Below are 24573 nucleotides of genomic sequence, written 5' to 3'. Positions count from 1 at the left end.
AAATTCACGTTGGTCCATGTAAACATACTTTCTTTACAGGAAGTCCTAAGGTCTTTAATTGGCCATTGATCTTGCTGCCAATGGCTCATGGGCTGATATCCACATTAAGTAAGGTTGAAGGAAGTGTTGGCTTTCAGCCAAGTACGTGGGATGCCCAGCTGGAGACAGATAGGCACAGTATCTGGAAAGAACCCCAAGCCAGCAGGATGGAGGGACAAAACCTGGTTTCTTCTCTGCTTTTTGGCTACCCTCACATCCAAGGCATACTTCTGGTCGCCTATGAAAGCACCCTGAGGATTACTAAGCTACCTCCCTCCTGTGTGTGCTGTGGAGACTTTAGTGCTCACTGGCCTATGTTATTCTAGCATGTAGATGCTGGGCTTCCTCTTGTTTGCCTTCCAAGTCCTCTGGCTTAGGCTGTGTCCGACTCGGGAGTTTCCTTATCAGTCCTGTGCAGGCAGCTCCTGTGCTGCTTATCTACAAGCTGCAGAACATCCCCTGTCCAAAGAGGGCAGGAAATCTCTCTCATGCAGGGGCGGGGAGGGGAGCAGGAGGGGGCGGGAAGGGGGAGGGGGCTTGGCCCAGGCTCCGTCTTCAAAGCAGCTCCTTCCAGTGGCCAAAGAGAGCCTGTCAAAAAAGAGAAGTGGCCACAGGGGGGATTCAGAGGGAACAAGGTGGCAGGAAAAGCTGGAGCCTAATTGATTTGACGTCCCCAACACCACCGCCAGTGACAATAATAATTATTTGCAAGCTTTGGCTGAGGGAACCAGTGGCGAAGAGAGGAAGCAGCCGCGAATCATGGCCCCCAAGCATGGCAGCCAGCAGCAGCCATGTGGCTGACAATGAGGGTAAATTCTTGGATAATGCCAGTGGGTTACATCCTTTCCAGACTCTAGAACCAGACCTCAACATCTCGTGTTTCATCATCAGGTGGACTCTCACAGCACTCTCTACATGTCCCTCCACTTTGCCACCCAGGCCTTCTTACAGCCAGCAGTCAGGTGACCCTTCCTTTCCCTTTGAAGATCCCTGGCAATCACCTGGAATTCTTCCATCTGCCTCCTTGCCAGCAACAGAGACTTGGAGATGTCCATCTTTGACCTTTGGAAACTGGAAGATGACTTTGGTCCTGCACAGTTGGACAGGTGAGGATCGGGGCATTTAGGGAGAAAGCACGTTTCTAGGCAAGAAAGAGCATTTCAGCAAGGATTTGATTTTAGGAAAGATTGTGGATCAATATCTTTCCATTCATTACTTCCACATAGATTGGGCAGTTGAGCTATTTCCCTTTCTTGCAATTTACTATTGTCCTAAGATTAAATCTCTTCTACATACGTTTCTGTGCATGTTTTCCTTGTATGCAGTGTCATGTCTTTTTTTTCCTTTAGTAGTAAACAGTCTCTGTATTTTTATAACCGTTCCCTTATTATATCAAGCAATCTGTAAAAAGGAGGTTTAAAGCATCTTCTGAAATAATGACTTTTCTTAAAACTTTTTTACTTCTTTTGATTTCTATTTTTCTAAATTGGTTTGTCTTTTTCTAACTCTCTCTCCGTTTCTTTAAATGCCCAGTTTAAGAAAAGCAGCAGTCTCTGTAAGCTTTAGAATATATAATTACAGAACTAAAATTTCACATTAGTGAAATCACAAGCCAAATAGAGTTTGCATTAAAATCTAAAATTTCTAAAAGTTAGAATAACATCCTGCTGGCAATTATAGCTCTTCATTTCTCTTTGTGATGTTTACAATTAAATAATTTCCAGACATCAATAGATGTACAATTATCAGTTATACTTTTTATTTGAATTTCAAACTCTCCTGAATTCTTTTAGTTTTTCTTAGAATGCATCATGGTTATCATTTAACCTATAGTGATATATCTAATTAGTCTGACAATTGCATTCCTTATCATGTCATATCAGCTTCATGGTTTCCTTCCAGAGTGCAGTCTGAAGTAAAACTGAGTGATTTACTTGGTTCAATGTATTTCATAAGATTAAATCCAAAGCTTTTTCAAGAATCCTATCAGAGTAACATTTAGTATTATTTTATCTATTATTATGACTTTCTCTATACTAAGGTACACTAGACTTCTGTTATTATAATCTATAAAATAAGGACTCTTTATGACCATTTATGTAAGGAGCATGTTTGAATTTCACAATAATGCAATAATTAATGTATTTTTAAGGATATAGTTGGCATATATACCCCCAGATTAGATTAGACTAGATTACCCATAGAGCTGACCTCAATATTTTGGGAAGCTGGAAATATTAAATAGGGAAAGTGATTTTTCCCGCTTGTTTTAAAGAGGGGCCTTTATAACCATTACACACTTCCTCTGTGACAAACTTCCGTGTAGGAAAAGGAATAAAGGCTGCCTGTATATTGTCACATGTGACATTGCACACACATATTTGCTTTGGCATGAGCACATTTGCTGGAAACCTGAGGATCCTTGTATATGTTCTTCGTATAAACAAATAGAAATTTAAGTATGTGAAATTGTCATAAGAGAGAAACAACACTTGTGAGGAATGTATTCACTGGGCCTTTCTTCCTGGAGAAATTGTAATGTCATTATGTCACACAAACATTGTTGAGTCTTATGCTAATACAATATTATTATAGACATAATAACAGCCATTTCATTCCCCTTTTCACATTGGGGGATATTTTAAGGGGCAAAATGGATGCCTGACATTTTATAAAATCTTAAGGTTTCTATGTACTCCTTGAAATTCCTACATACAAACACACATACTCCAGCCATGGCCTTCACTTTCCTCCATTTTTGGAGCATGCCTCTGCCTCTGATATGCCGGGCAAAACTTGGGATGGGTCTGTATTATGCATAGCTTAATCAGTGCTTTGAAGAAAACAAAATAATAAAAATAAAAATAAGCAGCTGTACTAACAATAGCAAAAAATTAATAATCCACTTAATTAAAAGTATTTTGATTTTATTCAGTACTCCTGGAAGTAAGAGAACAAATTTAATTTAATTAGCTCAAATTATTTGTGGATTGTAGTGAAATTTCCATAGTTATTTAGCACTCATAATGTTTTATGCACCCCATTTTTTTCCTTTACCTAATAGGTGCCCTAGTGAATAGATGCATACCCAAAACTTGCAAATTTCTAATAAGGCTGCTTTTCAGCTTCAGAGAATATGATAACTTGGGTATTTCAGTGGCAGAACTAGCTTTTGAAAAAGCATTTCCTGCTTTTTAATTGTATGCACATCCAAATATACGCATTCAAAGGGAGCCCTTTTTGCCCTTTTAATTTAGGGTTAAGAATAGCTTTGAAAGCGCCTTGGATTCTGCTGGTTGGCAGGCCAAACCCTCCTAACAAAATTTGCAAAACCATTTCCTTAATTTTTAATAGATTTTTATTGCCTGATACAGGAACAAAGGACTGAGGCAATGGCCTGGCATGTGTTTTGTTGTTCTTTTATCTCCTTCATTACAGTTACTTGCTTTGGAAAATGTCATCCCATCTATCTCAGCGATGAATCAGAGGCGTGGGAAAGGAGAGGTCGCCTAAACATCATTTCATTTGTACTGAGTAGATGGTCAAGAATTTGTCCCTCTATTTGTTTTTTCACAATCTATCCAAACAGTCCCACTGACAGTGAAATCCCATTATTCATGTATGTGTTTTAATATGCACTAAGTCTGATAGAGTTTTGACTAAAATCCAAGTAGCTGCAAAACCTTTTTTACCTTTAAAGTAAAAATTCATTGAGTGAAAAATGTAAGCATTGTCTGAATAAACTGTATTTTCCAGAACTAAGCATGTTTCACGACTGAAAGGTTACAGCAGCCTTACCTAATCTGCTACAACTCAGATGTACTGGACTATATCTCCTGTTTTCAGAAGCGAGCATGATGCATGATGGGCTTTCTGGAAAATTGGGAAAGGTGAGGCTAGTATGAGCATGGCAGCTGTGTTTATAGCCAAGGCAAGTGCAGATATGAACCCCTAGCAAATGCCCCCATTGCCTCCATCATTAGACATACTTACCACAGGACAATCATATAATAGTGCTGATCCATTTTCTCCTTCCCTGCTCTGCCGGCACTGTGTGATCCAGGATGACTGTATGAGTTGTGTCTTGGTCATTTTTAAGCTGCCAAGCTGCCCAAAATAAGGCTGGGATGTTGCCACATTCTATTTCTCCATTCACATTACCTCCCCTGCTACCATTACAAAACTCTGGAGGCCTGATAAGAACAGGTGCCCCAAATTCTGTTTGCCACTTTTCAGTTATGTGTGGCCATAAAGGGGAATGAGTGAAAATTAAAGCAACAATACACTCAAAGAGGACTTCTTTGTCTTGGATAAGGAAAGGACAAGGTACTAGTCAGCTATTTGGACCATATTATGGCTATTCCTTCTCCATGAATCCCACAAGTGAACATGCAAATCAGCTACTGCTTGCACATTTTTTTCAGTCTTGCTTCTCTAGGGAGTGCTGGTAGGGAGAATTGCTGATAGGAAAGGTGTTTTCTGCAGCACCTCTGGAATGAGTGTAACTACTTCCCTTGCCCTGAAGATCAAATATTCTTCATGCAGTAACCAATACAACAGAAATATAAAGCTTAACTTTGTTAATTGCAAATAGATGTTTGTTTGTTTCAAGTTATAATGGTGTTGGTCATATCATCTCAAAAATGATCTCATGGAGTAGAAAACAAAATACCTAGGCCAGAAAGTCATCTTAATAAAATAAGGCTAAAACATTTGGGGCTTTTGGTTCAAGAAAAAATATCACACAAAAAAGAAGGAAGGAAGAAAGGAAGGAAGGAAGGAAGGAAGGAGTGAGTTGGGATATTTTCTTCTCTCATGCTATATAAATTTACTAAGTGATGGCCTTTTAGGTACCTATCAAAAGGCATTTACTATCTTACTAGATTTACTTGGCTGCAAAAATAAGCAGATGTAAAAATGAGGGAAAAAAGGTATAAAAATGTCTGATTTGCCCAAGGAAGGTAAATCTCTTCTGGAAGCCCCTTTGCTCATGGAAGGTAGAATCAACTAGTCCTCCCCTCCAATGAGAGGTTTCTGTCAATAGGCTGGGGAGAATGTGTCTTCTGTCTTTCTGCAACTACCTGAAATTTCTCAAAATTTATACTGGAGGCCAGAAAAAAATTCTGAAAAAGAGAGAGATTTGAAAGTCTTACTTTTCTGTGCTCCTCTCAGCAGAGGGAAGCTTGTGAGATTGAGTTAAACTCACTGGCATTGGTTTCAGGGCTGAGAAAAACTTAATCTTCAATATTTTTAAATATATTTATTAAATTTATATGCCTTATTATTAGCCCCAACTGCCAGTTCTTTAGCTGGCATAATTATTTACATCATCATCATTATCTCTTTTATTCATTAAACATGAAAGTCAGTCAACTGAACATTTAAAAATAGAATAGAATAGAATTTTTAGAATAGAATTTTTTATTGGCCAAGTGTGATTGGACACACAAGGAATTTGTCTTGGTTCATATGCTCTCAGTGTACATAAAAGAAAAGATACGTTCATAAAGGTACAACATTTACAACACAAATGATGGTCAGGATATTAATATAAATCATAAGGATTACCAGCAACAAAGTTACAGTCATACAGTCATAAGTGGAAAGAGATTGGTGATGGGAACGATGAGAAGATTAATAGTAGTGCAGATTTAGTAAATAGTTTGACAGTGTTGAGGGAATTATTTGTTTAGCAGAGTGATGGCCTTCGGGAAAAAACTGTTCTTATGTCTATTTGTTCTGGTGTGCAGTGCTCTATAGCGTCGTTTTGAAGGTAGGAGTTGAAACAGTTTATGTCCTGGATGTGAGGGATCTGTAAATATTTTCACGGCCCTCTTCTTGATTCGTGCAGTATACAGGTCCTCAATGGAAGGCAGGTTGGTAGCAATTATTTTTTCTGCAGTTCTAATTATCCTCTGAAGTCTGTGTCTTTCTTGTTGGGTTGCAGAACCGAACCAGACAGTTATAGAGGTGCAAATGACAGACTCAATAATTCCTCTGTAGAACTGGATCAGCAGCTCCTTGGGCAGTTTGAGCTTACTGAGTTGGCGCAGAAAGAACATTCTCTGTTGTCTTTTTTTGATGATGTTTGATGATGTTTTGATGATGTTTTGATGATGTTTTGATGAGCTGTCGAAGTGCTGTCCCGGTGTCTGGAAGGCGTACGAGTCTGGATGGGGAGAAACAGACTCAAGCTCAATCCCTCTAAGACGGAGTGGCTGTGGATGCCGGCACCCCGGTACAGCCAGCTGCAGCCACAGCTGACTGTTGGGGGCGAGTTATTGGCCCCAATGGAAAGGGTGCGCAACTTGGGCGTCCTCCTGGATGGGCGGCTGTCGTTTGACGATCATTTAGCGGCCGTCTCCAGGACGGCCTTTCACCAAGTACGCTTGGTTCGCCAGTTGCGCCCCTTCCTTGACCGGGATGCCTTGTGCACGGTCACTCACGCTCTCGTCACTTCTCGTTTGGATTATTGCAATGCTCTCTACATGGGGCTGCCCTTGAAGTGCACCCGGAGGCTGCAGCTAGTCCAGAATGCAGCTGTGCGGGTTATAGTGGGAGCAACTCGTTGCTCCCATGTAACATCGATCCTGCGCAGCCTGCACTGGCTTCCTGTGGTCTTTCGGGTGCGCTTTAAGATCTTGGTTACCACCTTTAAAGCACTCCATGGCTTAGGGCCCGGGTACTTACGGGACCGCCTGCTGTTACCTCATGCCTCCCACCGACCCGTACACTCACACAGAGAAGGCCTTCTCAGGGTGCCGTCCGCCAAACAATGTCGGGTGGCGGCCCCCAGGGGTAGGGCCTTCTCTGTAGGAACTCCTACACTCTGGAACGAACTTCCCCCGGGTTTACGCCAAGTGCCTGATCTTCGGACTTTTCGCCGTGAGCTGAAAACACACCTATTTATTCAAGCGGGACTGGCTTAAAGGTTTTATTAAATTTTAATTGGGGTTATTATTTTAGGGTTTTAAATTTTTAAATTTCAGCCATTTTTGTAATATGCTCGGTTTTAAGTTTCTGTTTTAAATGTGAATATTGTGGGTTTTTAAATTTTTGGCTGTACACTGCCCTGAGTCCTTCGGGAGAAGGGCGGTATAAAAATCTAATAAAATAATTAAATAAAATAAATGTTTTTGATGTTAGCTGTCCATTTTAGATCTTGCAATATGATAGAACCTAGATATTTAAAGATTTCTACTGTTGATACTGTGTTGTCTAGTATTGTGAGAGGTGGAAGTATGGAAGGGTTTCTCCTAAAGTCTACCACCATTTCTACGGTTTTGAGTGTGTTCAGTTCCAGATTGTTTTGGTTGCACCACAAGGCTAGTCGTTCGACCTCTCGTCTATATGCGGATTCGTCATTGTCTCGAATGAGACCAATCACTGTTGTGTCATCTGCGAACTTCAGTAGCTTAACAGAAGTTAAGTTAAATGTATCACAAATACGACTGACTGGTGCTAATGGTTGATACGGGAAGATACCAAGTAAAATATATGATTTTCCAAATAGCGCGTTAACTTGCAGTTCCGCTGGTCTTATTGCAGGAAGCTGCAATTTCTTGATATGTTTTGTAAAATTCTTGGACCTGGTACCAAGTGCCCCGATGACAATGACATGACACTGTTACACGTTTCATCCATAGCCGTGTAGTTTCGATGGCCAGGTCATGATATTTCTGTATGCTTCGGCCCTTGACAACCATGATACTGGTGTGTTATGTTCCAAATGACAATCCGTCTGTATTCAAAAGTCCCACAAGATCTTCACTGTCTCATTTTTGGTAACTTTTTCCACTTTGTGGTCCCATGACTTTTCGGATACAGGCAAGTCGTATTTTTTACATAATGACCAGTGGACTAATTTAGCAACTTGATCATGTCTAGCTTTGTAATCAGTCTGCGTGATTTTGCTGCACTCACATATTAAGTGTGAAACAGTTTCAACTTTATTGTTGCAAAGTTGGCAGTTTGGATTGTCAATGGATTTTTGTATCTTCGCTTTCATGGCATCAGTTTGTAGTGCTTGTTCTTGAGCAGCAAATATTAAATCTTCTGTTTCTTTCTTGATGGTTACTCTTTTAAACCATGCCCATGTCAAGTTATTATCACACGTTCCTTCAATGTTTTTCAAGTGCTGTCCATGCAAAGCTTTGGTTTTCCATCCATTTAATCTGTCATCCAACTGTTTTTCCTTATATTCTGCCTTTGTTTCTATTGTTTTTAAAATGTGCTCCGTTTTCACAGCCTGCAGCAATCTTTCTGTGCTTTGGTTCACATAATCATTCAAACTTTGTTTTCTTCTTCTACAGTTTGATGGATTTGCAATAGCCCTCTGCCCCCTAATCTTGGCAGGTACAAACAGTTGGTGTTACTCCGTGGATGTAAAGTGTGGTACATATTCAAAAGTTGGCGCATTTTCTGGTCCAAGTTTTCCAGTTCAGCTAAAGTCCAGTTGATGATTCCAGCTGAGTAGCATATCACTGGAACTGCCCATGTATTAATGGCTTTAATTATGTTTCCAGCATTCAGCTTTGATTTTAATATTTTGCGGACCCTCCTGATGTATTCCTTTTGTGTTGACTCTGACTTTTCCATTCAAGATGTTATCTGTTTCCAATATGCCTAGGTATTTGTAACCATCATCCTTTGCTAATGCTTTTACTATGTTTCCATTTCCCAGTTCTATTCCTTCTATTTTTTCCATTTTTCCTTGCTGCATGGATAGTATAGCACATTTTTCAAGTCCAAAGTTCATTTTGATGTTGCTGCTGAACAGTTGAACTGTATTGAGTATTGATTTAAGTTCAGTGGGGCTTTTCACGTACATTTTTAAGTTATCCATGTATAGTAGATGGTTTATCTTGCCATGTTGGCTTGAGATTTGGTATCCCAGTTTTGTATTTCGTAGGATTATTCTCAGTGGAATTAATGCAATGTTGAACAGTAGTGGTGAAAGTGAGTCTCCCTGGAAGATTCCTTGTCTGATGTTGACTTCACCAATGTTCACCCCATTTCCTGTTAGAATTGTTTTCCATTTTTGCATATTTGCTTTCAAAAATGTACAAATATTTTTGCTGATTCCAAAGTTGTTGTTGTTGTTGTTGTTGTTGTTATTATTATTATTATTATTATTTACTTTATTCATTAAACACGAAACTCAGTCAACTGGACATTCAAAAATGCATCACAAATACCATTGACTGGTACTAATGGTTGATACGGGTTGCTGCTAGCATCTTAGGTATCAACCAAGTATCTTCTTAAGATGTATGATGTTCCAAGAAGTGGAGTTTTTTGCAGTTCTGCTGGTGTTATTGCAGGAAGCTGCAATTTGTTGATGTAGCTTATGAAATTCTTGGACATGGTACCAAGTGCCTTGATGACAATGGGTATCACTGTTACATGTTTCATCTATAGTGTTGATGGCCAGGTCATGATTTTGTGATTTTTTCCAGTTCTTTCTCTGCCTCTCCTGGTACCGCGATGTCAATAAATTGTACATTTTGGTTTTCGACCAACTGTGATATCTGGTGTGTTGTGTTCCAAATGATGATCTGTCTGTATTCGAAAATCCCACAAGATCATCATCATCTTCTTCTGATTCTGATTCTGATTCTGATTATTCTGATTATTATTTACATTTACATTTACATGCCTCCTGAATCCAACGGATTGCAATGCACAAATGACTACAAGAAAAACAGCGATGGTAGGATGGTAGGATAACCAAGCAGGTAAAAAAAAAAAAAAAAGCAACCTCATATCCACCTTTGGTTCTAGTCATATCCACCAAAGGCCTGGGAGAAGAACTGAATTTCTAGACTCCTTTGAAACACTAAAATTGGAAACCCATCATAGGCATTCTGACTAGAAAACAAGAAAATGGAATGCTACATTTGACAGATTTATCTGGTAATAGATCTCTAAAACTCTTCTGTTTTCTCTCTTCAGTGGCAAAAGAATTCAGGTACAAACAAAACATCTGTCAACTTGCTTGGATCGGTTGACTCTAGGATAACAAATTTAGGAGTTTAATCTGAACTACCTGAACATTCTAGCCTGAAATGTCAATATCATTTCTTCAGTGACTATGATGAATTCACTTTTTCTTCGCATTCTTCTTAAGACAAGCAATTGCTGATGAAGCATTATTTTGATTGTGATCTTGCGATGTCATAGCTATTGCAGGGATTGGCATCAAATTAAATGCAAAAGGATATCTTGATGAGTGGTGTTGATTTGTCAAACCTGCCAAATTTGTCAAATACGATTTTTACTTTGGTGCAGTTTGATACTTCCCATTTTCTCCTGCAGGAATATGATGCTGGAAGTGAACCAGTGGTGAAATCTTCCCCGGTTTGCTACCGTTTGCTGCCCAGGCATGGGCGGTAAGCGCAAAGTGTGTGCTGCATACACACATGTGCATTACGCATCAAACGCATGCTGCATGTGCACTCATGTGCAGTACACATGCATGCTGTGCACATGCATGCGCAGTATGCATCAAACGTGCACTTCGCACAGAAAAAGGAGGCTTGGGAAGGTAAGTAGAACAGCATGCGTGATTTAGATTCACTAGAAAGCAGGATTTCCTCCTTTCTAGTGATTTTAAATCACGTGGCACAGCTGATTGTCAGAAATACCAGTTCAAAGAAATCGGTAGCTTTTTTTTTATTACCATTTTGCCTGAACCGGTAGTTTTTATCACTACCAGTTCACCCGAACCAGTGCGAACCAGTAGCATTTCACTGCTGAAGTGAACTTAGCAATGGAAAACATAGCTTGGATTATTGTAATGCTCTCTACATAGGGCTCCCCTTGAGGTGCACCCGGAGGCTTCAGTTAGTCCAGAACGCAGCTGCGCGGGTGATAGAGGGAGCTTCATGTAGCTCCCATGTAACACCACTCCTGCGCAGACTGCACTGGCTTCCTGTGGTCTTTCGGGTGCACTTTAAGGTTTTGGTCACTACCTTTAAAGCGCTCCATGGCTTAGGGCCTGGGTACTTACGGGACCGCCTACTGCTACCGCACGCCTCCCACCGACCCGTACGCTCACACAGAGAGGGACTTCTCAGGGTGCCGTCCGCCAAACAATGTCGGCTGGCGGCCCCCAGGGGAAGATCCTTCTCTGTGGGGGCTCCTACCCTCTGGAACAAACTTCCCCCTGGTTTACGCCAAATAACTGACCTTCGGACCTTTCGCCGCGAATTGAAAACACATCTATTTATTCGCGCGGGGCTGGCTTAAATTTTATTGGGTTTTTTATTGGGTTTTTAAATTTTTATTATGAATTTTAATGGGTTTTTTAGTTTAATATGTTTTAAAATTTTAGGCCAATGGTGTAATAAGTTTTTTAATTCTGGTTTTAATATATTGTATATTGTATTGTTTGTTTTATATTGGCTGTACACCGCCCTGAGTCCTTCGGGAGAAGGGCGGTATAAAAATCGAAATAATAATAATAATAATAATAATAATAATAATAATAATAATAATAATAATAATAGCCAGTAAAAGCAATTTTGTGAATGAAGAGAACTCAGCTGCACTCACCCATGGCAAGTAAACTCCACCCCAAAGAAATATGCTAGTGGGACAGATAATTTTAAACAAGTGAATATCCTACCCTCATGTGCACTTTGAGTTTGTAGTTTGTACTTGGTAATCAAAGTCAACAGGAGACCAATCAGTCTCAAATCTAGTACTGGTTAACTGATTGGTTGTTGGTTCATTATGACACTTCCATAGATCCAAGTTGCACATTCTAAATATCTCCCAAAGCTTCACAACCATTCTCGCCATGGGTGGTACTGGGTCAGTGACCCTAACTGACCTTTTCAAATGACCATTTTAAAGAAATAAAAATCTTTCTGTGTGTATAACCCCTTTCCGTCTACTTGAATTACATGTTCATGGCTGAAAGAATGTTTTTCTGTGTTGGTGCAGAACATGCAATTTACTTTTAGTAACACTTTTTTATCCTTCTGTTTGTTTGTGTCCAATTCTCAGAGATTGCCTTGACAGGTCCCTGCAGTTTTTTTAAGAAATGGTTTGCCATTGCCTCCTTCCTAAGGCTGAGAGAAAATGACTGGCTCAATCTCACTCAGCTACTTTTGTGCCTAGGAGTAGAATTTACAGTTTTCAGTTCCTAAAGAGATGGGAGTACCAGACCATCTTATTTGTCTCTTGAAAAACCTGTATGCGGGTCAAGAAGCAACAGTGATAACTGGACACGGAACCACTGATTGGTTCAAAATCGGGAAAGGAGTCTGGCAAGGCTCTATACTATCATCCTGCCTATTTAACTTATATGCAGAGCACATCATGAGAAAGGCTGAATCAAAAGTTGGAATTAAGATTGCTGGGAGAAATATCAACAACCTCAGATATGCTGGTCATACCGCTCTAATGGCAGAAAGCGAAGAGGAACTAAAGAGCCTCTTGATGCGGGTGAAGGAGGAGAGTGCAAAGTTGGCTTGACACATAGTTTCAATAAATACATTTATTATTTATTAATCAAATTTATATCTGGCCATCTCACAAAAAGTGACTTTAGGTGACTATTGTTGTTTTATCATTTGTGGAATTACCATATTTTTTGGTCTATAAGACGCAGTCCCCCCCAAACGTAGGTAGAAATGTCTGTGCATCTTATACAGCAAATGTTGCTGAAGCCCCACCCACCCACCAGCCCCCACCCTTTGGCCTCTGCCTCCCAGCAATTTGCCTCCTTGCAGCAAACAGCAAACAGTCTGATCAGCTTCAGCACAACCTGGTTTAGCATGAGCAGCTGATTGGCAGTTGGATCAGCCTCCCAGAAGGCTGCAGGGATTGCTGCCGTCCATTGCTGCTGCTGCCTATCGCCACCTCCATTTGCCCCATGTGCTTCCCCCCCCACGCTGCATTTTTGGCTTCCACGTGACCCATTTTTGGTCTCCGCAGTTCCGTTTTTGGCCCATTCTAGGCAGTGATGGTGATCCCTGCCACCTGGAATGGGCTGAAAATGGGAAACGTGGAGATCGATAATGGGGTGCACAGAGGCCGAAAATGGGGCACATGGAGACGGCAATAGGCAGCAACAACAATGGACAGTGGCGGTGGCGATGGGTGGAGGCTGAAAATGGGCACGCAGAGGTGGCGATAGGCGGCAGTGATCCTCACAGCCTGGAACAGCTGATTGGTGGTATTCAGGGAGGCCGATCCAACTGCCAATCAGCTACTTGTGCTAAATCAGGCTGCGCTGAAGCTGACCAAGCTGTTTACTGTTTGCTGCAAGGAGGTAAATTGCTGGGAGGCAGAGGCAGATTTTTTTTTTCTTGTTTTCCTCCCCAAAAGCTAGGTGCGTCTTATAGTCCAGAGTGATTTAAAGTCCGAAAAATATGGTAATCTGTGGTGGGAGAAAAAGTTCTGAGGGGAAATTCAGTTCTTTATCTGTGTGAGAAGCTACTGTTTCCTCTATGAATGAACAATTTCCCCTCTCCCGCATAGCTTCTTATGCTGTTTTACTTTTTACTCAGAGAGAGGGGCACTTAACCATTCGAAGCACTTTTTGGGGCATGTATGAAATAGAAAAGGAAGAAAGGACTAAGTACCCACCTTCCAACAAAACATCCATTTTCAAAGAATGTTTAGCCATCATTTCAGGTGTAATTTACTAACAAACAACATTATGACTCCCATTGCAGAGGATTGGCTCATCTTGCCTGCCAGGTCACAGTAACCGTAGGTTACATTGGAGATGGGACCAAACACAAAAACTGGTGGGAACGGTACAAATTTAGTTTATTTTTTAAAGGAGAGGAGCAATGTCTATTAAGGAAAGATCTGAGCAGATAGCAGCACTCAAGCACTAACTGGCAGGTTCCTTTTCTTAGCCAGAAAAGTCAGAAAGGGCAATGGCTGATTGGCTTCCAGTTTCTGTGAACCTGCAGACTTGAGAACACACCTATAATCTTTACCATCTAAATCAATCTGTGTTTTAAACCAGAACCAGAAGGCTTTTTTGGTGATGGACTTAGAAAACAAAATAGAAGAACTAAGAAGTAGGTAGCAAAAAGTAACCCTATAGAATTATCTTCTAGTCTTTTGGTACTCATTTCCCTCTCATTTTCTTCCCCCTCTCATACACATGTACACATACACACACACACACACCAACTATTTTGTGAATTAGCAAGCCCACCATTCTGTCAGTCATTTTGTTGTTCGTCCTTCAATATGCTTTTCAATGAGATAAGTTTAAGTTCACTGGCAAAAAATACTTTCAGCCAATCCTTGACTAGATTGGGACAAGTAATTATGAATAAATCAATGTTTTAAAAAGAAATGATATTGCAGATATTTCTTTATACATGAGATTAGAGAGATAAAATAGAAAGTGAAGAAACTTCAACATATTGCTTACATGAAAATCAACAATCATATTACAGATATATTAATAGCAATCTTAATTCTGCCAAGGGACCATATTTATGTAACCCTAACCCTAACCCTGCTATTGTGAAGTAGAAAAAGCATTTGGAAGAACTAACATTTTGCATGTGCAACAATAGAAAAAATATGTAAGGGACAAAAATCCTAAAAGGGAGGGGGGATTAAGTAGACAGAAACAGAAAAAATGCAAAAATATGTTGTGTTGCTGCAAACTACGGCATGTGCTTTGTCTATTTGTTGGAACTCCCACTTACAATACATGACATGACACAGTCATGTTCTAAGAAACTCTGAAAGCATTAGGCCTATAATGGGAAGAAGAAGAAATATCTGGGCAGCTTTCTCTGCATCTTTCCCAAGTTCCAGTTCTGAAAACAAGCTCTTCCTCAGACTGGCACTTTCCAAGTTTGTTGAAATGTGCAGATTATAGTCCTATTCTATCCCATACTGGGATAGAAAGTAGTGAAGCCCTCGCTTGGGTGCAAGCTTGGCTGGGGATCAGAGGTGGGTTTCAGCAGGTTCTGACCAGTTCTGGAAAACCAATAGTGGAAATTTTGAGTAGTTCGTAGAACCGGTAAATATCACCTCTGACTGGCCCTGCCCCCATCTATTTTCTGCCTCTTGAGTCCCAGCTGATCGGGAAGAAATGAGAATTTTGCAGTAACCTTCCCTTGGAGTGGGATGAGACTGGAGGTTTTACAGTATCGTTCCCCTGCCACGCCGACCATGCCATGCCATGTCCACCAAGCCACACCCACAGAATTGGTAGTAAAAAAAATTGAAACCACCATTGCTGGGGATACTTTCTACAAATGGAGAAAGCCTCCTCAAGAAGAGTCTCAAAAAAGCAGGCCTTGCCAGTCCTGAGGAGGCACACAAATGCCTTTTCCCCTCTCACAAACACAGAGCAGAAGTTTGAAGAAACCCACATATGAGTGTGGCTGAATTCTCTCTGCCTGTGGGTACAACCGCGACGGCTGGTTTTTGCTGCTGCTATCTGCCTCGCCATCTCTTCTCCTTGCAGGCAGGGAAGTCACCACAGATCAAGCTTTCGTAATCACCTGCAGTAAAAGCCATTCTTCACACAGTTGAAAATCACAGCCAGGCTGAACCAAATCCCAGCCTTGTCAAAGCCTGGATCACAGTGTTGCCCCAGTCACATATTGATGTCAGAATAAGATTTTTGGGATTAGTCTCTGCTCTGGCATGTAGAGTGATGAATAAACAGGTATACATCTTCAAGCAGATAAAGGAAAAAAAGTTTAGAGGGGATCTATCTGTTGTTTTCTTGTCTGTAGCATGGTATCCTCAAAAGCCTTCTCCAGTACTGAAGTTCAGAAGCATTAACACCATCTGTCGCACGGTTGGACTGAGCAAGGCATGATATGTAAGTGAGCAATCACACCAATGCAGAAAAAGTGGTTGTGAATACATGGGGTAGAGCAATCTGCTTCTTCTCACATAATACTCATGGAAGTCAAAATTATCCACTAAAGCTGAACAACAGAGTATTAGGGACACACAAAAGCCACTAGTCTGTTGTTCAGCACACAGTTAAACCATGGATTTTGCAACAACAAGATGCAGTGATAGCTATCAACTGGCTTTAAAAAGGGACTAGGCAATTCCTTTGAAGTCCAGGAGCCTGCCTTTTTGTCCCATTTGCTGGAAAAAATGTCAATCAACAATAATCTATTGCCCTTGGCTTCCCATGATCTTTACTCATAATTGGTCATCATGAGAAAGAAAATCTAGACAAGGAAGGTGCTAGGTATCATCCAGTCTGGTTGTCTTGTCTTCTTACCTTTTCTTTTTCCAGCTTAACATAAAAGGGTCAAAATATTGCACTGATACTTTACAGGTAGTCCTTGATTTATGACCACAATTGAGCACAAAATTTATGTTGTTAAACAACAGTTGTTAAGTGAGTTTTGTCCCAATTTAACATCTTCCTTGCCATAGTTGTTAAGTGAATCACTACAGTTGTTAAATTAGTAACATGGTTGTTAAGTGAATCTGGATTCCCCATTAACTTTGCTTGTCAGAAGATCGCAAAAGGTGATCACATGACCCTGGGACATTGCAACCATCATAAGTATGAACCAGTTGCCAAGAATCCAAATTTTGACTACATGACCATGAGGATGCTGCAACAGTGAAAAATGTTTCACTTTTTCCTGTGCTGTTGTTAACTTCAAATGGTCACTAAATGAATGATTATAAATCAAGAAATACCTGTATTTTTTTTTACTTCTGGAATGCCCAATTCAGCACAGCTGGTACAGTCTCACTTTCCTTCTGTTCTTCCTACAGATGAGAAGCCAAGCAAACATGATGGAGAAGCTGAGGAATTCCCAGTCACCTGTTAAGCCTGAGCAGCCAAGCCTTCCGCCAGCTGTTACCCCAACCTCTCTTCCTTCCCCAGATGGTGGGGGGAATGATGTAGAGGCCACTGAACCCCCCGCCAGCCCCACTTCTTTCTCACCTCAAACAAAGGGGAGCCCTCCTGCTGAGGCTCCCCATGCAGCACTGCCCCCTAATATCCCTGTCATCAGCCTGGGCTACAGCAAGTCCCCAGCTCCTGTTGAGGTCCCCACAACCCAACTCACTGCCCTACACCCCATTCCTAACTTCTTGCAGTTCTCAGGTCTACCTGGACCCCCTCCACCATCCCTGCCTCTGACTGGAGTAAGGAGTCCACTTTTAGCCCCACAATACCAACCTCATCCCTTTCTCAACAAGTAAGTCCAGAAATCAGATCTTGGGGGGAGGGGGAGGGGAATGAGGAAAGGAAGAAATCCTAGTTATGTTGGCAAGCTGCCAGTGCCAACAATGGCAGTGGGTTCATCTAGACTGTGTTATGAGCAAATTATCCCACTTTTGGAAATTGACAAAAAGAGAACTATTGCAGGTCCATGTCAGCAGCCACAGCTTCTCTGTGACAGCATCTCCCAACATGGAATATGTGGAACTCTCAGAATACCTAACAAGCATTTATGTTCCATGTTGCCTAGAATTCTGGAAACTGAAGTTCAAACATATCTGGAAGGTACTATATTAGGGGCAGGTGCTTTCCTGAGTCATACTACAGATTGCTAACCCTTTAAAGTCTTAAGACAACTGAATTTGGAAATCGAGAAGGAAGCATCCTTGGCTAATAAGATATCTTGTGGTAGAAGGTCCCATACAGTGGAAACCAGAGAGGACCTCTTGAAAGCAAGAAGGCGAGGATAGCAGTTTAGGCATGGAGCTTATTAGGCCAAGGATCATGATAATGCTAACAGTCAAAGTGTTCATCTCATCAAGCAGATGACAAAACCAGATGGATTTGCAACTGGCTGACAGACCGTACTCAATGAGTAGTCCTTAATGGTATTACATCTACATGGAGGGAAGTAAGCAGTGGGGTTACATCTTAGGCCCAATACTCTTCAATATCTTCATAACAGATTAACTGATTAACAGAGTTGGAAGGGACTTTGTAGGTCATCTAGTCCAACCCCCTGCCCAAGCAGGAGACCCTATACCATTTCTGACAGATGGCCGTCCAGTCAATTCTTGAAAGCTGCCAGTGATAAAGCTCCTACAACTTCTGAAGGCAAGCTGTTCCATTGGTTGATCGCTCTCACTGTCAGAAAATTTCTCCTTATTTCCAGGTTGAATCTCTCCCTGTTCAGTTTCCATCCATTATTCCTTGTCTAGCTTTCAGGTGCTTTGGAAAATAGCTTGACCCCCTCCTCTCTGTAAAGGCCCCTCAAATATTGGAAGACTGCTATCCTGTCTCCCCTGGTCCTTCTCTTCACTAGACTAGCCATGCCCAGTTCTTCATATGTAATTGTTCTTCATATGTTTTAGCTTCCAGTCCTCTAATCATCTTTGTTGCTCTTTGCACTCTTTCTAGAGTCTCAACATCTTTTTTATAGTGTGGTGACCAACACTGGATGCAGTAGTCTAGGTGTGGTCTTACTAAGGCTTTATAGAGTGATATTAGTACTTTACTTGATCTTGATTGTATCCCTCTGTTAATGCAATTTAGGATTGCATTGGCTTTTTTGGCCGCCACCGCACACTGTTAGCACTGTTAATTGGTTGTCCACTAAGACTCCAATATCCTTTTCACAGTTACTGCTATTAAGCCTGGTGTACTTTTGGTTTTTCTTGCCTAAGTGTAAGACTTTACTTTTCTCTACATTGAATTTCATTTTGTTAGATAAGGCCCAGTGTTCAAGTCTGTCAAGATCCATCTCGATCTTGAGCCTATCATCTATGGTGTTGGCTATTCCTGCCAAATTTGGTAAGTTTCCTTTCTGTTCCCTCATCTAACTTGCTTATGAAGATATTGAAGAGTACTGGACCTAAAACGGAACCTTGTGGTATCCCGCTGCTTACTTCTCTCTATGTAGACATAATACCATTAAGGAATAATTATTGAGTACGGTTTGTCAGCCAGTTACAAATCCATCTGATGGTGATGTTATCTATCCCAATTTTTTCCAGTTTACCAAGAAATAGGTTGTGATCTATTTTGTTGAATGCTTTGCTGAAATCTAAGTATATTATGTCCATGGTATTTCACTGGGAAATAAATGTACATAAATGACTTAGATGAGGGAATACAAAGGGGACTCACCAAATTTGCAGATGACACTAAGCTGGCAGGAATAGCCAACATCCCAGAAGACAAACTCAGGATCTAAAAATATTTTGATAGACTTCAAGAATGGCCCCTATCCAACAACATGAAATTTAACATGTAAAAAAGCAAGGTTTTACATTTAAGCAGGAAAAACCAACGGTACAAATACAGATTAGGTGAAACCAGGCTCAAAAACTAACTGTGAGAGCAACCTTGGAGTCCAAGTGAGTGGATGCTCACTTAAATATGAGCAAGCAGTGTGCAGCAGCAGCCAAGAAAGCTAATACAATCCTTGGTTGTATAAATAGAGGCATAGAATCAAAAATCTTGTGAAGTATTAGTACTGATTTATAAAGCCACATCTAGTAAACCCACACCTGGAGACTTTGGAAAAAGTGCAAGGAAGAGCAACTAAGATGATTAAAGGCCTAGAGATAAAACTTATGAATGGTTGCAAGATTTGGGTTTGGCTAGCCTAGAGGAAAAAGGGACTAGGTGAGACATGATAGCAGCATTCCAGTATTTGAGGAGCTGCCACAAAGAGAAGTGGGTCAACTTATTTTCAAAGCATTAGAGGGCAGGACAAAAAACAATGGATATAATTACTTCTAATTACTTGATCCTGGCAGTCCTTTGCCTCTTTGTTTGTTTGTTTATAGCTTGTGACTTGCCAAAACATGGATTCTCTTTACTACTATCTGTAATGAATGAGTTAACCTAGCAATTTAGGGCACAACAGGGAAGATTATTGAGTTTTGTGGCCAGGACTTTGGGGGAAACTGAGCTTATGAACTGTGCCAAGCTACACAAAATTATATGTCTATAGAAATGGTCTACAAAGGTTCAGCTTTACTGATTATATGTTGAGAGAACCAGTGTGAAAGTGAGCAACCTGGAGGCCACTAATAATATTTCTACATGATAGTGGCCCAACCAGTGCCATCCTGTGTGAAAGCTGCTAACTGAGTAGGGATGTTTGGATTGATGGAGTGGTCCCTGCCAGTGGTCCTTGGGAACATGGTAGATTTTTGACCACTCTGAATGGGAGAAGAGCAAAGTTGTCGGTGTGTCTCAGGTTCAGTTTAATCCAGTGATTTCTTTTAACGTTGAGATTTCATTTTCTTCCTGTGGTTTATCAACAGCCCAACAATGGGTGTACTCTCTGCTTGGTCAGTCTAAGTTGTCTTTCCTGAACATGCTTTGCCTTGCCCCAGTCTAGCAGATGAGCTGTTATGGAAGTTTTCTACCCCATAATAGGATGACAATCTTTTTCAGAATTAAAATTGGAGGCACACTTTGCCAAATACTTCCAAATATTTATTTATTTTGTGGATTATGATGACATTGGGATGACTATGATACATCCCAAACAACATGACTGAGCCACTCACAATACGTGAAGGAATATAGCTGAAATAATTGTTAACTGGGCAGGTGAATCCCAGGTATGGGTTTTTGTTTCTCACCACAGTACAAATGCTATAAGGCTGGACTTACCGAGAGGGATGCAATAGACCCTACATAGAACAATGTTGATCCTGGACCTGCTGCCAAGAGACATGAGATGATATTTGTAGCCTATTTTTGTAGGAAAGATTTGTAAGTAAAGTTATAAAAACTTGTATTCATGCTTTGAGATGGGGATTCTGATCACTGTTCTTTATTTCTCTCTAGCCTCTACCTAGGCAACTCGGGGACCTTTGGCCTCTTTCCCAATAACCGCCTCAAGCGGAGACCAAGTCATTATGAGCAAGACATTACTGAAGGTGAGCGGCCATAGGGAAAAATCAAGCGTGTTCCTCTCCCAGGACAGAACAGAGAGAACTAGCAGAGTAACACGTGACGGATATGGAAACAGCTTGTATAAAGTGACTGCCAATATGGGGGAAGGAGCTCAGCATGACCCCTTTTGAAAGGCTTCTTACTTTTTGAAACTTTTCCATGTATTTTCCCAGGTCTTCAACCCCAGAAAGTGGCACGCCGAGTCTTCACTAATAGCCGGGAACGGTGGCGTCAACAGAATGTAAATGGTGCCTTTGCTGAGCTTCGGAAACTCATTCCCACCCATCCACCTGACAAGAAGTTGAGTAAGAATGAGATTCTTCGCTTGGCCATGAAATATATCAATTTCCTGGTCAAGCTACTGAGTGACCAGGCCAGACTGGCTGGAGGGGAGACTGCTGAAACAGACAGCCCCTGCAATGGCACTCCCAGGACTCCATCACCATCAGCATCCATAAAACTGGAACAGTTGACCGTCGAGTCAATGACTGTATTGGAAGCAGGAGAACCACGGTGATGTAACAGTAGCAGTAACAGACCACCATCACCACCCTATTCTGTGCATCTACAATGCTGCACACGTGGATCAAGTTAGCATCAGTGGAAACTCCTTGGCCTGCACATCCCTGTCTGTCACCCATGGAATGGGCTGCCATAATAGGGTTATATTGACTTTGGAAGACTTCATTTGATTTCAGGAGTCCAAAAACAGAGGGAGAAGGTGCTGGAGTCCCTTTGACTGAGACATCAATTGATACCCAATGGAAGCCTCAAAGTGTGGGGACTCGGGAGAGATGAGGAATGAGATTTTATGTACAATTCTCTGGTTTAGGGCAGTGGGGAACTGCTGTATCATATCTGGTTTGAATAAGACACTCTAGCTCTTTTTGGCTGTAAGAGGAAGACCTTGATGTCAGGCAACACCTTGGCTGGGAAGGGTGCTCTGGAGTTTCATTTTACTGTTTGTTGATTAATGCTTCTGACTTTTAGCTTTAACACTGCTCCTGCTGACAAATCTAAGCCTTATTGTTGCTGGGGCCCCACATAAATATTTGAGCCTATAGAAAAGAGCAAAAGGATATAAAAAGAAATGGCAAGGTTAAGAAGCTGAGCTCCCAGGCCCAGCCTACTTTCCACCTTCCCATCAAAATGGGACTCTGGCTCGGCTATATTGGTGACATCTTTCTAGATGGTAAAAAAGCTGCTGAAGGACTTTGAGCATTCTTGTCAATGGCTTGGAAAGCAATGGCTACATAACCGTACAGACTGTCCAGTGCATCTGCCATGCTCTGCCTAGTTGGGTGTTCAGTAATACCTCAGTCAGGGCTATACAGGCAGCGGTTTGTGTGAGGAGCTCTACTTTTTGACATGCTGATTTTCCTGCATGCACAATGTTTTTGTTGGCAATTTTTGTGCAGAAACCTTCATCATCAGTCCCAAAAATAAGGAGCATCACCTCTGTAGGAGAACTGGGCCTTAACAATATTAGTCTCTTGTGATCCAGGTGTGCTGTTGGGGAGTTACTCCAGATGCAAGCAGTTAAGAGGGAGTGGATGGTGGTGGTGCAGTGGCTGCTGTGTCACTCCCAAGGAGCCAGTTGGGTGGGTGGGTGGTTGCTGGAAGCCCACAGTCTCAGAAACCTTCTCCCTTCCTGGAAAGAGAAGGGCGGTTTGTGCTGAGTCAATATCTTGAACTTCTCCACAAACCCTGGGCCCCTTGCCAAAACCACGTATAACAGCAATGATTCTAGAGGGAGGGATGCCTGGGCTGCCTGTTATCGGAAGAAATAGTTTGCTGAAAGGTCTTTGGGATGAAGGAAGAAGAAAGATGACCGCGCGCACACACACACACACACACACACACACACACACACACACCAGCATCCATTCAATTTCCAGATTTGCTTGCAGAGGAAATTGTTCTCTGCTAATATTTGCTTTTCTTGGGAGGAGGATTTGTAATATGGGATCCTTACACTCATCAATGCTGTCCAGACCTGGCGCTCCTTGGAACCAAATTCTTCCAAGTTGTATGATGTTTTAAAACTGAAGTCAATGCCATAAACAAAAAGAAAAATAATATATTTGGTGATAATTGTTGACACTGTAAAAGATTGTGTGGGTTGCATGCTATGTTTTGAATTTGAATTTTTCACTGCAAGGAAATGATGAGAAAAATACATGTGTGTCTGTGCATGTGTGTATGTAGCGTGTTTGTGAAGGATGGGACAGAAATAGAAGTGAAAAGGCATTGAAGATACAGAAGTACTGCATCTTGAGGTGATTCCTCCTGTCCTCTCTGACATGCTGTAAGCTATAGCAGTAGCACCACAATGGTTAGATGAAGCCACATTTAAGTCTCCAGAGGGGAAATGGCCCAAGTATATCCACAGGCCTGGTGTATTATTCTGCCAATACCCAGCAACTTACCTGATATCATGCATGTTCCTTGGGTAACTCTTCCTTGGCTACAACCTAGTTACATGCTAGAAATTACCCCCAAAATACACAGAGCTGAATGGCAATTTGTGAAGAGTTCCTGTTTCTTCTTGCCAGTTTTGGTCTCATTCACTTTGCTGAGATTAAGGAGGCTTTCTTTTTTTAATCTACCTTCTGGGTTTGTAGTCTAAGCAATCACTATGCCTTCCTTCTTCTTATCCACTTGCTAAGCAGTCCTTCAGTCGCGTGATGTTTATTTTATATTATCTTATTTTTCATATTCGCTTATCATGCTATACTGGTCTTTGCTCTAATCAGCTCAGTGAAAGGATCCAGGATATCTGTTTGGGTTTGCACAACATACTGAATCTCAACCAAGTCTTAGCCAACTATCTTTTAGCCCAGAATCTAGCCAAGGTGGGAAATCTGTGATCACTGTGTCATGCAAACCCAAGAAGGATAGTAAACTATAACTGAATGCAGTCTAAACCTGTGGATACCCATTAATGTTTATTATCCAATCATTCTTCGAGTTAGTGACATGGTTTTATGTTATTGTTTACGTGAAACCTTTGAGATGCCAAAATCAGATTAAACGTTTTGCTCAGAATTTAGTGAAAATAACATGGTTCCAAGGGAAAAAACTAATTGAATCATAACAGGCCCAGTCAGTGAACTTTACTGGCATATGGAAGGTGCTGGTTTTAAATTTCACCATACAGAGACAAATGGGTTCATCCATTTTAAACAGTTGAAGTCAAATTATATCTCTGTATTTTGGTAATTGATTAGCAACAACTAACAAATTCTCCATTGTGATCCCCAGATTCTTCAGACCAAGCTGGCAAGCAGAGAAAGACCAGCTTTTTAGACCTGTGCATTCACCTGAGCATCTATTTTGCTGTGGTTTCATACAACTCAGTGGTGCAAGGATCACTGCGCCACTTGATTTACTCACACTGATCAATTCCATGATGCTCAATTGGTATTAATAGAAGAGGTACACAGGCCTCCTCATGCTGAAAATTTCAGTTGCTTCCTGTGAGGGTCAGGCAAATAAGGTCTTCAAGTATTGACCTGTCGAAGGGGTGTCCACAGGGGATGATTAAGAAAGTCAAGATGACCACTACAGTGGTGCAGTTGAAGTGCTGCCTGTTTTTGTTTGCATCACATGCAGAGCTTTTGTGGATACTTGTGCTATGACACTTTAAAATCCACAGCAGGAGAGAGAGAAGGGAGAAG

General features: G+C 41.2%; 1 protein-coding gene across 5 annotated transcripts; it reads left to right on the top strand.

The window, feature by feature from the left end:
• Positions 1–556: 556 nt before the first annotated feature.
• On the top strand, positions 557–22972 carry LYL1 (LYL1 basic helix-loop-helix family member). Of its 5 annotated transcripts, none has more exons than XM_058168389.1 (6): positions 557–1145; positions 3478–3658; positions 3796–3929; positions 16789–17216; positions 20786–20877; positions 21067–22972. In XM_058168389.1, the coding sequence occupies exons 3-6, from the start codon at positions 3894–3896 to the stop codon at positions 21408–21410; spliced, it is 900 nt and encodes a 299-aa protein (XP_058024372.1). In that variant the 5' UTR covers positions 557–1145; positions 3478–3658; positions 3796–3893; the 3' UTR covers positions 21411–22972. The 5 variants fall into 5 exon arrangements, with proteins under 5 accessions (XP_058024372.1, XP_058024373.1, XP_058024375.1 ...); XM_058168390.1 differs by lacking the exon at positions 3478–3658 and having other exon boundaries at positions 558–848; positions 931–1145; XM_058168392.1 differs by lacking the exons at positions 3478–3658; positions 3796–3929 and adding an exon at positions 15774–15862 and having other exon boundaries at positions 562–1145.
• Positions 22973–24573: the final 1601 nt, after the last annotated feature.

This window comes from Ahaetulla prasina, chromosome 2 (genome assembly GCF_028640845.1).
Source record: "Ahaetulla prasina isolate Xishuangbanna chromosome 2, ASM2864084v1, whole genome shotgun sequence".
NCBI lineage: Eukaryota > Metazoa > Chordata > Lepidosauria > Squamata > Colubridae > Ahaetulla > Ahaetulla prasina.
This window is presented reverse-complemented; position numbering and strand designations above follow the sequence as displayed.